The sequence below is a fragment of the Drosophila erecta genome, unplaced genomic scaffold, assembly GCF_003286155.1.
Source record: "Drosophila erecta strain 14021-0224.00,06,07 unplaced genomic scaffold, DereRS2 tig00000294-arrow-arrow-pilon, whole genome shotgun sequence".
NCBI classification, from domain to species: Eukaryota; Metazoa; Arthropoda; class Insecta; order Diptera; family Drosophilidae; genus Drosophila; species Drosophila erecta.
In genome coordinates, this window is record NW_020825218.1 from 635,962 (window position 1) to 652,037 (window position 16,076).

At 32.8% G+C, this 16,076-nt stretch overlaps 1 protein-coding gene across 11 annotated transcripts; it reads left to right on the forward strand.

The window, feature by feature from the left end:
- Positions 1 to 8,370: 8,370 nt before the first annotated feature.
- Positions 8,371 to 13,710, forward strand: LOC6555848 (growth/differentiation factor 8). Of its 11 annotated transcripts, none has more exons than XM_026983285.1 (5): positions 8,371 to 8,866; positions 9,246 to 9,380; positions 10,359 to 11,394; positions 12,471 to 12,889; positions 12,958 to 13,710. In XM_026983285.1, exons 3-5 carry the CDS (start codon positions 10,386 to 10,388, stop codon positions 13,324 to 13,326), a joined length of 1,797 nt encoding a protein of 598 aa, XP_026839086.1. In that variant the 5' UTR covers positions 8,371 to 8,866; positions 9,246 to 9,380; positions 10,359 to 10,385; the 3' UTR covers positions 13,327 to 13,710. The 11 variants fall into 11 exon arrangements, 10 of the variants coding, with proteins under 10 accessions (XP_026839086.1, XP_026839089.1, XP_026839091.1 ...); XM_026983288.1 differs by having other exon boundaries at positions 8,371 to 8,574; XM_026983290.1 differs by having other exon boundaries at positions 8,371 to 8,475.
- The last annotated feature ends 2,366 nt before the right edge of the window (positions 13,711 to 16,076 follow it).

A 16,076-nucleotide genomic window follows, 5' to 3' on the forward strand; every position in this document is an offset into this window, starting at 1 on the left:
CAGGATACATGTACATACATCATATATAAGATTCAATTTGTTCTCAACCAAGGCTTAGCTAAAGCATTTTTCATATTTATATTTTTTAGTGTCACGATGCCCACGGGTACTGTCACTTTTGAAAGGTTCATAACGGTCTTAGTACACTTTGAAAAGTGTGAAAGGAAAAAGTCGTGATGATCACAACGTCTTAAATATGTATATAGTAATAATAATGCACTCCATTCCTATATGTAATAATAATGCACTCTGTTCCTTCCATTCCATTTCCAGAATTTCCACAAGTTTTTAAAATACCCCTTTTCCATTTTCATTTTACAATTATATTTTTGTTACGTCGAAATGTTAAACAAATCTGAAAAAATTGGTATTAAAATATTTTACATTATTTAAAAACATTAGGGCAACCACGAAACTTTTCGTTTTAAATTCGTTTTCTTCTTAACAAAAAGATGTTGACATTTTACTATATAAAATCCACGCACGATCGATATATAAATGTAAATGGTGCAATAGTTGTAAATACTTACATACGTTAATGGGAATTGTTTGCGTATAATTGATTACAAAATGTTGGTATTAAATTGACTTACTTTTGCACATGTAAGATTCATTAGTACAGGTACAGGTAAGAGAAAATCATTTTCATTTTATCGGACTGGCATATCCCTTTATTATTTCCAAGATTTAATATGCACAGATTACATCATAAAACGCCTGAAGGTGGAGGAAACAAATGTTTTTATTAGGCTACATGGTAGCACATGAAAGCTAGTTCCCCGCAGGAAGCTGAATCAGCCTTGCAATCATCATATTATCTTCGCACTGGTGCAAGAGGATGGAACGCGCAGCTAAAGCTATCGCCACGTGGCACGTGCCAACGACACGGCACATGCTCAGCAGCGAAAAGTTGTTCCGTTTCGGCTTAGTCTGTTTCAGCTGCAGACCGCCTTCGAGGGTTCCGACCCACATATATTAATAAGAGTAAGAAACCCTATACATTATAATAAATTGTTATATGACGAGAATTGTCGAGTGCCTCCACGGTAAGATGGTTGCAGATAGCCTGGATCGATTCGGCTAGTGATCAAGAACGGGAATACTTGCGTTATAGAGGTAACGACGCTCTTTCTCGCTGCTTTGTGAATTTTCACGGGTATACAAAATATGCGTACAAGCGGACGAAAGGCTGGGTAGGCGGACATTGTTGTTTTGGGGTCGAAATTTCCCCAGAGGTATGTATATTACGGTACCTCGATTTATTACGACTAATATATGTAAATACATGTATATATTGGCGTGATTAAAGATTAAAAAACGTTATGTAAAGTCGAAAATGATTACTACAATACATATGTACCTATTTATATTTTCTCACAAAAATGTATGTACAAAATTTTATCTATCATTTGCCACCATTCATAAAAATATCTGATATCATCTTAGTACTCTCTTTGGCTTAGAAACGGGAATCTAATAGTCGAAGAACTCGTCAGGATTTTTTGCCAAGCAAACATTTACCTACATTTACCAAATCAAAAAAGACAAAGTCGAAGTATTTACAAAAATCCTACCTTGCATGCTTTCAGCTATAGGCGTCATGTCTTAATGCTTATGCTGCCCATAACAAGATTTAGTATTTAACTTAAACAATGGCTGATACCTTGCACTCACCAAAAATACGGCCTACTACCTCTTCCATGTCTTCCACCATCAACTTAAATTTAAGATAAAGAAAAAGTTCCCAATTCCAGATGGCTATTACATGCAGCCAGCGTGTGTGCGGCAACAGTTGCTTTTGTGCTGACATAAAAAAAACGTCGTTCTTCTTATCGTCTGTCCGCAAGACTTCACACGGCCACGCAATGGTACTTAGGGGTGGGGAACGAGAAAAGGGGCGTCTAGCTGATATATCGATAAAGTTCGTTGAAAATTCAATAAGGACCGGCGCAAGCTGGTCCAGAATCTATCATAAGATTCAGTTTCTTGAAATTAAAACTCTTAGTTTTAACAAGGAAGGAAGTTTCGTTGGCCAACCTTGTGTAAAAACCCTTGTATTAGTTTGCATTGATAGAAATAAGCTTTTAGCATGAGGGCTTGACGAATCTACGTAAGATGTTATTTAACGTGTAACTTGTAAGTACTGGAAGAAAATTAAGGATATTTATTTATTTTTACGGTTCGGAAAATAATAAATTAATTAATTAATTAGATGTTAATTAGATAGAAAATAATAAATTAAGATGTTATTTAACGTGTAACTTGTAAGTACTGGAAGAAAATTAAGGATATTTATTTATTTTTACGGTTCGGAAAATAATAAATTAATTGATTCGGATGCGCGACTTTGTTCGAGTCCCACGATGAGGACAGCAGGGACAATTGGAGTCGCTAAAAATAACTCGTTTCGTCTTAAGTCGCTGAGCCTATGATTAGGCAATCAAGTTTAAGCCAAGGCGCCACCTTTGCCCTTAACCTCTTTCTATTAATTATGATTTATAACTTCTTAACAATATGTATTCTGTTTTTGCACAAACTCGGACCGTGATCCTGGCCGGGAATACACATAGACTATAGAGTGGAAGAGCTACAGCTTGCATACAAGCAGAGCAAATAATAAGAAAACTCGCCAGCTCCACCATGAAAAAAAAAAAACAATTTAAAAAACAATCGTATCTGCAATGTGACATTGACCCTCATATATATAGATATAATATTCACAAAATCTGCTTAATCCGTAATAAAACGCTACAATTATCGCACTTGAAAATACCAGCTAGCACAAACGCACCAGGAACCCCCCACTGGGAATTCAAATAACGAACCATTAAACAATTAAAGTAGCGCCAGACATAGCTTACCGAAAACCAAAGCCGAGTACCATACGCGGACTGGCGATGACCAGCCAAGCATTTGGCCAACCAGCCAAATACAAACAAGGAAAGCCTTTTGGAAAGGGCCCAAGTGGAATCCCTAGAAGGCAAGCTTTTGGTGTGGGTGCTGCATGCTCACGGGGGGCTTACATACGCCTTTTCTGAAAGAGGCTGCCACTGTGAATATGCTTCAATTATTATGAGCATTCCGTGTCCGCGCCGTCCGCGTCCGCCGCACTCCCGTTGCCTGAAGTTTCCGACTATCACTTAACTGGACCAAAAGTACTTTGAGTGACAACACCCCACTCACTGGTGGTACTGTGTTAAGAGCTCATACGTAATTAAAGAAACCATGCTGAGCTTAAAACATTGGAACCGTGCTTTCTGTTATTCGCCAGAGGTAAAATGTTCTGTTAGAGTAACTAATAATAAATTCAATTCGATTTTCATTCAAATTTAGAAATATCATATTTTGTGTTATTAAAAATATTTTTTAAGGAGGCCTTGTTTTGGTCGCAGAATGTCAAAAATTTTTAACTGAATGTAAACATGAGAGCACGCTATAATCGAGTTCCCCAAATATCAGATACCCGTTACTCAAGGGTTTGCAAGGAAATGCAAACGAGATATTTCAACATTTTTGGCAATAAAAAAAAATAAAATAAAAAATGTGTATGTAATTGGGGCGTTTTGGTATTTTTTGGTATGCCGATAGAAAAAATCAAATACTTTATAGGCTCGGAAACGCTTCCTACTGGTTCTACTTGGTTGTGAACCTTCATTTTCTGGCTTACATTTAAGTTACCTTTAACATATACATTTAACGAAACACACGAATACATTTTTACGAAAAATACTTCAAATTGGTAAAATAATAAACAACCAAGTTACAAAATTAATGGAAATATTAATATAATTGGGCAAGTAACTATAAATATTTAACGTTAAGTCTTAAATTGTCAGATAACATTCGGTTAATACAATCTAACTATCAGGGTAAAAAAGAGTAGACGTTAAATACCGCTTAGGACAGTTAGAATTCTTTTTATTTCTTAATATTATATTTTGGGTAACATTTAAATTTGGAACAAAATAGCTCGTACGATTTAAGTTATTTTTTGTCTTGCCACCACTTTCTTTCTCTTTGTATACGCTATGGTTAAATCGCATTAAACTCAACCAAGCGAAAGAGAAAGTATTAAAATATTATCAGCGGATTAAAATCAAATTTAACAAAGTAAAAGTGGTTGGCAAGTTATTGCTAGTGCCAGTGGCCTTGCCTAACCATGCCTAGTTTTTCTCATCCCATCCGGAGGGTAAATACAGTACAATTAGGAAACGTGGAATAACAACGTCCTAAACGGCGGAAGCTTTTTTAGTTAAATTAATTTGTATATTGCCTTTGTTTAAGTCCCTTACTCGTACAGTATATACACTAGATTCTTCTGAGTATGTAACAGGTAAAACAAAAGAGATTTAAAAGTCAATCAAAATTTTCAGGAATGCAAGTCAAATCCAGCAGGCCACTTCATCCGTATGTCCGTCCGTCTAAGCTTCGAGATTTCAGTAACTATAAAAAAGCTAGAAAATTTAGACTAAGCATCATAATGAGGCAGATGCACGCACACATTTGATTATATTACTATTTAGTTGCTGTTGCCTTCGAGCGATATGCCAAAAAGAAATTTAGAAATTCCTCCGTAAAACTCCTACTAGATACTATATCTAATAGTCGGGGAACTCAACTATAACGTTATTTCTTGTTCTACGACTTAAATGTCGGTAAAGTAAGACGGGATAATCAGTAAAAGTGGAAAAGAACCAATTCAGAAATCTTACGGTAATCTTACAAATTACCTTTTTTTCACATTTCTTTGATTCTGGACATTTCTATATAACATTTACTACTTCGGCACACTGCATCAAAATAAATCGTGGTTTCTTATCAAATTTGCCTTCACATATGTACATGCATATATTATATTTTTGTCGTGCCGTTGGGCTTTCACAAACAATAGCTTCTGAAAATCATGAAAATTTCAAACCCGAATTTAAGGGCCTATTTTGAAAACAAACAAAAACTTGTAAATGCAAACTACGAATAATACAAATAAAACCATAATTGCATGTGTTCACACGAGAATCGATAGCAGACCCGAGTTGGCTCCTAAGGGTTGCATTGCTAAGATCGTGATCGACCAGTTGTAAAGTTCCACAAACACAGGCAAACCAACTTTTTTACCCGCTGTGAGGCACAACTAGGAAGATCAAAGTGTTCGATCTGCCCAAACAGGGAATAACAAAGAGGAGAAATTTTAAGCATCTTACCGTGATGCCTGTAGTACGAAACTTATGGGGCTCACTGGGATAAGTTCCTGCATCCTGGGGTTCAGACCCTTAATTATATTGAATTCTTGACTAGTCCCAAGACCGGTAATTTCTTAATTATTCTTTGCCAAACAGAGTTACATCATTGGCTGAGGTTTTGACTTGCCAACTGGATATAAGTATTAACTCACTGTTACGTTAATTTCTGCAAACACCTTATACATCTAATACATGTATTATTATTATTGTATTGTATTGTATACATGTATTATATACATCTAATATTAATTGCAGTAATTGCTGTATTGTCTTGCTGTAATTTTTTTGTATGTAAGAACTCAAAAGATCTATATTTTGATGATATTAGCTGTTAGATTTACCAAACACACCTCTTAACAAGGAAGAGCAAGCGAAGATCAAACCACCAACAAACAAAAGTTTCAATATCAACTGTAGTGACAAAACAAATGTAGAGTATGCTATTGTATTAGTAGTAGTAGAGTATACTATATTCGTTAATAATTTAAATTCTGTAACAGTAGTAATTTTAGTTAGTAGTAATTTTTTTTATGTAAGAACTCAAAAGATCTATATTTTGATGATATTAGCTGTTAGATTTACCAAACACACCTCTTAACAAGAAAGAGCAAGCGAAGATCAAACCACCAACATACACAAGTTTCAATATCAACTGTAGTTACAAAACAAATGTAGAGTATGCTATTGTATTAGTAGTAGTAGAGTATACTATATTCGTGTATAATTTACATTCTGTTACAGTAGAAGGAAGCGCTTCCGACCATATAAAGTATATGTATCGCACATGTATCCTTCTTTTCGTTGCAAACTTCTTTCTGAAAACAATGTGTACTCAGCAAGGGTATAAAAAAAGGACAAAATGTAATATACCACTTTTTTCGGAGTTAGATACTACAGTTTATTAAATATTATTACTAGATTGTTATTATTATCTAAATTTATATGTGATATACCCTTGCAAGTAACACCCAATTTTCGGATTAGTTTATGACAACCGTCATACTTTAATAAAATGTATATCAAGGACTTGTCATACCCTGGGTATTTTTTATTATCGATTGGAGTCCAGTCCACATATGTTGGAATCAGGTTGGCAGCTCTTGGCATATGTAGAAATCAAGACGGCAACTCTCAACTCTCATAGAAATCGGGATGGCAACACAATACCGGCGATGGCTTCGAAAGTATGTACGTTATTTTCAAAATGCGATATAGAAAATAAATTATTTCAGACATACGTGTATGTTTATCGGAGCAACATGAAAAATCAGTCCTATAAAATGTAATTAAAAGTTTAAAAGTAATTAAAAGTTTGCAATATATAATGAAATCCTTGTTATTGACCATGATTCTGTATTTATCAGTTTTTTCCTGGACAGTATCATAGCAGTAAATCTTTGCATCAACTGCATCCCCTACTTATTCTCTAGGCGCCTCCTGCTCCATTCCATTAGAAAAATTCTTCTACTTTTTTACACATATGAAATCCAAATCTGCCGATTTTGATTAGTTTTCTAGAAACGGAACACCTGCCGCTACAATACTTACCGAGTTTTGTATTTTTATTAAAAGACATTTAGATGTTTAACGTTTAACGTCCTTTCTGCTCACCAAGCTAGGAGAGATGTTTTGGCCTTAGTGCCTGTGATGGCACATCATGATTGCATAACGCAACAATTCTTGATCAGTAACGCCGTTTTGCTGAGATGTGTACATATACATATACAGAACACTATTGCGTAATAGTTCTAGTGCCTTCGGCATACGTCTTCGGGTCGTTGTCAGCGCGCTTTATTGCCGCCGCATCGGAAAAGGGAATCCGATGCTGGTTAGCCGTCGAAAAATTATTTTAATAAATATTGGGAAATAAAATATATTTTTATCAAATGTTTGACAGAGCTGAAATACTTTTGTTGTATTATTTTTATATATATTTAGTTTTTTTTAGTTTATTTCTTTACTTTCCTGCTACCGTTTTATTTTATTTATTTATTTATTTTTCAGAAAAATAAAAACCACCAGATTTTCAGATATATATCGTTTAAATATGCGCAGCTCTAAGTACTATTATCAGGAGCAGATTTTAATTTTTATGTTATTTCGATTTAATTATAAGCGATAGAAATGGTTAGTTTAAACAAAACAAATTAAAGGAAATAAGTTTACAGCACCAACCCACATACTTAGTTTTTTATAGGTTACTTCGTTGTTAATATTTGAGAAATAGTCTTCTCCTTTCCAATAGCTATTTGTGAGTAAGAAGAAAGAATACTTGATGAAAAGCAAACACAATATGTTAGTCCAGTGTGAACATCTATTCTGCGTTTTCTTTTCCTTATCGATAGGAAACTCACGTATTTATGTGTGAAAAGGCTTTAACATCCGTATTAACGTCGATATATCGAGAGCTTATCTGAAAAACACATTCCAAAACACATTGAACAAAATAATTTTAATGGACTTTTACATTTGCAAATATTTCCGGATATTTTTGGTTCATACAATAGTCTCTTGTCTATTGATATATTTAAATTTGAAGACCGAAATATAAGGAAATTAATTTTGGACAATTTCGGATGAATTTTTAAGATTTTTTCGTCCTTCGAGAAGTAATTAATGGTAAACTGAGCTTAATAAATTAAATATTAGAGAAAATTAAAAATCCTCAATGTATTCCGCGGCGCTGTAGTGGTACAGAACAATTCATAAACCAACAATAAAACAGTAAAAACTAAAAAAAAAAAAATTAAACCCTGCTAATAGACATAACTTAGTTGCTTCAGGTCCCACCGCTAATATGTTTTAAATCATCAAAGCTCTAAAATGCCAGGCGGAATGTTTCAACTGTACGCCCAGGAAACAAATTCTTGTTAAGGGTTGGCATGGATAAAGACTGCATTTTTACAGCACTCTTGTAAATGTTAAAAATCATAATTTAAAAAAGTTAAGACAACTTTAAAATCAAATTGTATTTAACTTTACAGGGAGTTATTAGCGATATTACTAATGTTATACAAAAAAAAATTTATTATATGTTGTATTTTTCGGTGATAGGGTAATTTAAATGAGTAAAAATATTCACAAATATATATTTATATACAATAAATAAATAATTTGATTATTTTCCTCGATAAAAATTTTAATCACATTAAAGTTTAGACTTCGCATGCGTTTCAGCAGAAACAATTTTAAAAGTCGCTTGTTATGCCACCTAAAACGAAATCGCCGGGGAGCCGTATGTATCCGATCGCGTCTGATCAGCTGCTTTCAGTTCCACCTCGTCGTTCAATCGCACAGCCAGCAGAACAGAATATCTTCGGGTTTCCAAATATTGGTTCTCTATGAGAAATATATAATTATTATTTTGTGCGCAATTGAACACACCATTATTTCGAACTATGTGTTTTTGTACAATGAATACTAAATTTAACAAATCCGTGTTGCAAGTTAATTATGCCCGAAACCATAGTCCCACTGTTGCTTCATTATAAAACATTTAATAAGTACATACTACATGTTAAAACACACAATTGCCTAGTTTCAAAATAGATTTTGGTTGTACAAGTGTATAAAAATAAAAGAAATACCGATAGATAAGTTTATATGTACTTATATAGGTACAATTGGTAGGTGTTTTAAAAAGTTTGTTATCGCTAAAATATTAATAATGTACATTTACATTTATATATACCTTAGAACATACACAGCTATAAAAGTGTACATACATATGTGTTTATATCAATATCATTTATTCTGGTAAATTAAGATGTATGTACATACATATGATATATCTTATTTACGTTGCTCTGTTTGTAAAAGGGGAATAATGCACTTTCAGCGATGAACTGAAGTTCAAGAGCACAATAATTTATTATGTTTATAAATGGTTTTAATTGAATACAATAGTGGTCATCAAGAGGACTTATGTGAAACGTTTATGAACGTGCTTTGCATATACATATATACACATGCTCAAACTAACTTTTACGACTGTGTGCACATTAGGGTGGTCGTTTTTCCACTGGCGCATCTCGCTTCCAAGGCGATTCAAACAATGCAGATAAAATGGGTTGTAGCATCGGTTATTAAAAAATCAATTAATCCGGTGCTACAGGATTTTGGACTTTTACTATATTCAGAGTAAGTTTTTTCGTAGACTGAGAAAAATTTTAGAAAGTTTTTACAAGTTTACAAATCAATAAAAAATCAAGTCACGCCCTCAACGTGCAAAGGTTATTATAACGATAAATGGTTTTGCAATTGACTGTTTTTTCTCCTGAAACATATTTTATTTTGTTTGTATTAATTTAAAAAAGAAATTATATATTGTCAAAAAAAAACTTGTGTATACCGAATAACTCTTTTCGGTAGAAAACGAGTCTAGAATTTTGTTAACACAATTAGCTATATAATATAGTCGTCTGAAGTTTATCAAACTAAAACCTAAATTGTATATTGTCCAGCCTCTGCTGATATTTTGGAAATTTTTGAGAGTTGGAGGAGGTCCATCATTTTGGTGGCGAAGATGGCAATTCATATTTTTATCTTTTTCTGTTTTTTCCTTACAAAGGACCTATTACAAAGGTTCATCATTGACTTCCGTGCTAAGGCTTTTCTATATAAGCATGCCGTTTTTCTTCTTCCTCAGCACAGCTTTGATTTTCTCCCCTGTTTTCTCCTTAAGGTTTTGGTTAATGGGATAGGGCAGAATATTGTCTATTAGCAAAATTGTGGTGGTAAAAAAGTGGCTTTAGTTTGAACGTTAGCTGCGAAAAGTGATCATCATAGCTTGGATTTCGGGAATTGAAATAAGGACAGCATTGCTGTAGTTATGGGCATAAGGAAAAGGTAAAATTAATTCTAAAAAATGATTATTTGAAGATATACACATACATATATGCGGATATATTTCTAAATCGGCGGAAATCGGGTACCTCGCACTATTTGGTGGTTTCTTAAAACTGCCCTTAATAACCAAGTTAATAATAATTTTTAATTGGATTAAGATGAAGTTTGATTGTTATCTTATGTTATCTTATTTTATCTTTTTTTTTTATTATATATAATATGTATTCACTTTACTTTAAAAATATTTTTATAAATACAAGCCTTTTTCAGCATTCATCAACGGTTTGATCTAAAATCATGCTGGCCAACTCATGCTGCGGTTGGAAAAAATACAATACTCATGATCAATATCATAAAACCCTTAATAAAAAAACTCGACAAAACGCATCAGATACAACAGTTCACATAAAGGTGCACTCCAACGAAATCGAGTTTCCAGGTTCTTACAGATATAATTTTCACTCAAAAAAACAAAATATCGGGCGAATGAATATTCTTGGACATATGAGATGTAATTTCCGTGTAACACGATATGTGACGGTCACCGTACTTTTAATATTAGTGACTGCAGTCAGTGCCTATGCTCAACCAGAAATTAAAAGCTTCAGTAATTCCTCAAACGGCGTTAGTCCGGAAATGGTTTTGTTGAGTAACAAAACAAACAACAGTACCAACGTACTATCAGAAAAAAATGGTTCTTCTTCACTATCGGCGGAGGATAAAATTAATGAAAATACGGGAATATTCCAAATGAAAGTACAAAGTAAAATGGGGAAAAAAAGCTCCCCTTTACCAAAGGTATCAGAGTATGGAGATCTATCAAGAGTTCAAAGTGTATCTTTGTATCGCAATACCTTAATTAACATAGAAAGTATGCTACAACGTCAGTTGCGTGAGAAAGCTAAAGTGGATAGTATAGAATCGATTAAAATGCACATACTTATGCGCTTGAATTTAAAAAAACTTCCCAATATAACAAAACCAATTTCAGTACCACAAAATATAATAGATAACTTTTATAGAGATTATAATGCATCCTCAAAAAATAATGTTTGGAATCGCATGGAAAACAATGAAGAATCTCATTTATCTATAAATGACACTTATGGCGGCAACATCATGACTGATTTTTTTGAAGATAGTTCATCCTCCCAAATGCAGGGAGATGATGCTAACACTGTTAATGAATTTTTAATAGATTTGAATAAAAATCAAGCTAAAGAATCGGATATTCCCATTAATACCAACGATGAGGAGTATGAAAGTATTTTGTCACACATCAGCAGTATATACATCTTTCCTGAACGTAAGTAAACAGCATTTTTAAGATACATATAGATTAGATTATAGATAGATAGATAGGATATATATAGATTAGCATACATACGTCACCAGAATCTGCATGATTAATCATATAAATATTTCTAGCTGTTATGGTGGTTATGTGGTTAGATTTCCAACTCTTTTGGACAATTGAATTTGATACCCTGTTCTCAGATACTATTATTATGGTTTTTTTTTAAATTAATTATCATATTACCAACATACTATCTTTGATACAATGCTCAAGTCGAACTTATAAAAGTATCGGGAGCTAAATATATTCAATTTTTTACCTAGTGAATAATGTGGTTTCTTAAAATTTGTGTTTTTATGATTTATCTTATCCGCGTACCATGACATACCATCTCTGACATTAGACTTATAAGAGAGAGGAAGGCAGAAAATACATATAACTCCTTCTCTATCTTTAGCAATCGTTTTCCCACAATTCATTTATAATGTCGACAGCGGAAGAGTTTTTTCGCACAATCGTCACACTTCTTAAACTCATGACGAAGTACAAGCAGACCATTCATATACAAAAGGTTTGACATCAACTTTTGCGCCAAAAATGATTTTGCAATTTACTTTCGGAATACACTTTAAAAAATTTACTCATTCTGCACGAGTAAGTTTAATTTTACACTTACACCGGTTTTTTTACTGATCCATATATTTTTCAAAGTCTTGTGTGCGTATTGTTTTTGTGCTGCCTTTCGATTGATGTACGACAGCAGACTTTCTTCACTCTTGCACTCTCCTGGTGCGCTTTGCCATTACGTGGACTGCCATCCACAACAATATGATTAGTAGCTTTCCCGCTACAGCATTATAAAAAAAACGATATTTACATTATTAATATTTGTAGACCCTTAAGTTTCTTAACGTTACTCTTCTGGTACGCGATAAAAATGGTTTGGACAAATGAATACTTTGAAATAATAATTAATATATAGTCATGTTTATAACAAACATCAAAACCTACTTTTTGCTGTTAAGAAATCAAAATGCGAATTATCAATAAATCAATCATTTTCGTTTATATTTTCGTTCATTTAGAAATTCAACCTCATGTTCGACACAATCGCAAGGTCGATGTATTTCGGTTTCAAATTGACAGTAGCTACTCTGATTTGTCTTACGCTACCCTTCATCTATATCTACGTGGTTGGGATTGGATAAGTACTCATCAGCCTGGGCTTATTGAAGAAATTAAGAAACAGCCATGTAAAGATATTGTTGTGACTATTCACCGCGCTATTAGGCTTGCAAATACAACAAGCTTTACTCCTAAAGTCAAAATGTTTGAGTTTCGGCAAAGTATTCCGTCAGGACTTGGACAGTGGGTTACTGTGGACCTAAAGTCTCTGCTTGGTAATCTTGGGTCAAATATGACGCAGGAAATTCTAATAAAGGGCGCAGAAACCTGGATGAAGACATTAGTGGTGACCACTGATAACACAGCGAAAAATCCATTGGTTAGAAGCCATGCCAATTGTAATGAAGTTCAATACTTACTCTACTTCATATATTTTCAATATTTCAGACTGTTCACATAGAAATTGGGTCACAAAAAAAGCATCGGAGAAAGCGCAGCGTATATATGGACTGCACAGAAAATGATCATGACATGCGATGTTGTCGATATCCCCTTAAAGTTAATTTCACCAGCTTTGGATGGCATTTCGTTGTAGCACCAACGTCATTTGACGCATACTTCTGCAGTGGTGATTGCAAAGTTGGTTACCTAGAGCAATATCCCCATACGCATTTAGCAGCCTTAACGACATCGGCCACACCGTGTTGCTCTCCAACTAAAATGAGTTCCTTAAGTTTGTTATATTTTGACGATAACCATAATCTGGTTTTAAGTGTTATACCAAATATGTCTGTCGAGGGTTGCAGCTGTTCTTAGGGAAAAAAATTCGGTGTGTTTTAAAAATATAACTAATATATACGGTATGTAAATAAATATACGTAAAGAAATATTGATCTGTTTGAGAAAGCTAGTTTAAAGTATATTTCCCACTTTTTCTATAAAAAATAAATTTTTTACATAGGTCACATAGCATGCTGATGATTCCCAAAGTGTTAAATTAATAAATAGATCGCAATTAAACAGAAAAAAAAATTATCATTTTATAATTAATTACTACATTTAGCTTATGCAGAAATATAAAACCAAACACTATTTTTTAAACTGTACATTTAATTACGAATGAAAAGCAATCAAAAATGAATCGTTTCAAATAAAATGCTTGTACGACGCATTAAGCAATACAAGATTAAAATAAACTAAGTACTTTAAGTTTTGACAAAATATCAAATGAATAACAAATGGCACCGAAATGTGGATCTTTTACGGCTGTGCGACTACCTAATTTGGATACTCAGCTAAATGTATAAAGGTGTTCATATGCTGTGTATCAAATAAATTGAGAATTTTTGACGGGGAACGGCTTCGTGCGTAATCTGAGTCAAGTCTTGAGTTTCGCTAAGCACAGAACTAATTAAAAAATTAGAAGTTAAAGTGCCAGAGCAATAGAAAGATATGCTAGTAAGCCAGCCGACTGATTTAGTAAACAGTGAGTACAAAACAACTAGCGATCATAGTCAAAATCATTAGTAAAAGCGAAGACCGATGTAATATCTAAGATGCGTAAGGGGCGTTACTTTTTAGTGCCGCTCTTCCTCCGTCACTTGTATAAAGATAACATGGAACCAGCTCTAAGGCCAGACGGAAGATCACGTTACGCATCTTTATATTCTAATGCTTTAAGAAAAAATATAAGAATGTGTTAAGTTTTCAAACAAATTCCGATTAGTTCCTACGGCATAATTTTGAAATATGATCCCACATCAGCTGATGATAGGTAAGCACTTATAGGCATAGTCGGGCGATGGTCGTGATATTCCGAGTCTAGAGTGGGTAATAAACCATACAAAATAATGCATTTTGCCCAAAAAACAGGCGCACAAAAACCTAACTCCTCTATATACATTCCCTAAGGAGTTCCTCGTTATATCGCCAAAGAGTCGTGAGCAAATATGGCTATCGATTGCATCTTATCCCGATCACTCATCTCGTTCTCATTTTTTTATTATTTTAGTTTTAAGTGAAAATGAAACTGTATTCCTTACCGGTATAAATAAGCTTTCGGTTTAATTTAATAAACTCTTCTGCTTTCATTGGGAAAATATGCCATCTTAACTGATAGAACTTAAAATGCAAACCCCCTCTTATGTATAGCAAACAAATTTATTTATCTCCGAAAAATTTATTATATAACCATTTAGTGATACAGTATTATATATATTGATATACTTATATTTGCATAAATATTTCTTATATAAATTTAGGGGTTTCGGTTCTTAAGCTGGCTTTTTAATTTGAATACTAATCAGTAAAATGAGTATGCCAATTTAAGTCGATACATGAAATGTACTTCTAAGATATTTTATTTTTTGTCGAACACAATACGGATATTTTCATATAGGTAATATTGTTTATGTTATTGGGTGCTTACTTTTATTCTAATTAGTTTTGTATTATACTTATTATTATTATTATTAATTTTAAATTAGATGAGTATATTCATAAAGTCATATACATATATTTATTAATTCTCTGAATGTATTGTTGTTGTTTTGCATGAATTATTTATTTAAATTTCTTAATACAAAATCCCTCGTTTGAATTGGTAAAGCATTCGTTGTAAATATATTAGCTGCCAATTATAAGTTAAATGCAAGTCCTTACAAACTGTGTAAAAAAATATTTACTTCTCTTTTTGTTCGTACGAATGTGTACAATTACTACAAATTATTTTGTGAAGTGTAGTCAAGTTTCTATTTGAGCGAAGTTTATTTAACAAAACCAGAACCAAACGGATAGCGGAAATAAATGCGCGTTAAACTTGATGTTTACCAAAATGTAGACTCTACGTCTTTATTGGAATTAAAATTAATATTTGATTGTTACACCATTTTCTACGCCATACTAAAATAAAAACAATCAAATTTAAACAATGTTTTAAAATGATTGATGTAAAATAAATTTAGTAATATATTTACTATAAATTACAATTGTTGTTGGGATGGTATTGAATTTTGAATTTTTTTGTGGAATTACAATGTTACAATATCCAAGGTCCATCGGTTAATATGAACTCGCCCGAGGGGTACATATATTTTCATCTTTAATTTTCCATGAATAAATTGTCCATGATTTTTTTTCGAAAAATATTATATGCGTGATTTTTATCATTAAACAATAATTATGGTTCCAGTTTGTTATAAGCACCCTAGATATCGTTTTATTTTTATAAAAAACCTTAAAAATTGCAATATTACACACTAATATGTCCTATGTATTTTATATTGAAATACTGATTCTTCGCCATATGAATGAGAACGCTTTAAATTCCTTAAAATATTATTCTATCTTATGAAGAATATTTTTTAGGTATAAGTAATACGTATATATAATTATATAGCTATAGTATGTATACATAAATGCACAATATATTTTTTTAAAATCTGTTTAAGAAATTAAACTTTTTTAATTATATCTCAAAAATAATGTAAGAGGTTTATTTTGTGCAATTAATAAATTATTTAGTCTCACTCGTTTGAAATTTTGACCTTATGATTTTATGTTAAAAT

Coding starts and splice junctions, on each gene's coding strand:
- LOC6555848 (XM_026983285.1), top strand. CDS start 10,386: ATGCTGGCCAACTCATGCTGCGGTTGGAAAAAATACAATACTCATGAT. Junction 11,395..12,470: donor TATATACATCTTTCCTGAAC/GTAAGTAAACAG, acceptor TCGTTCATTTAG/AAATTCAACCTCATGTTCGA. Junction 12,890..12,957: donor ACACAGCGAAAAATCCATTG/GTTAGAAGCCAT, acceptor TCAATATTTCAG/ACTGTTCACATAGAAATTGG.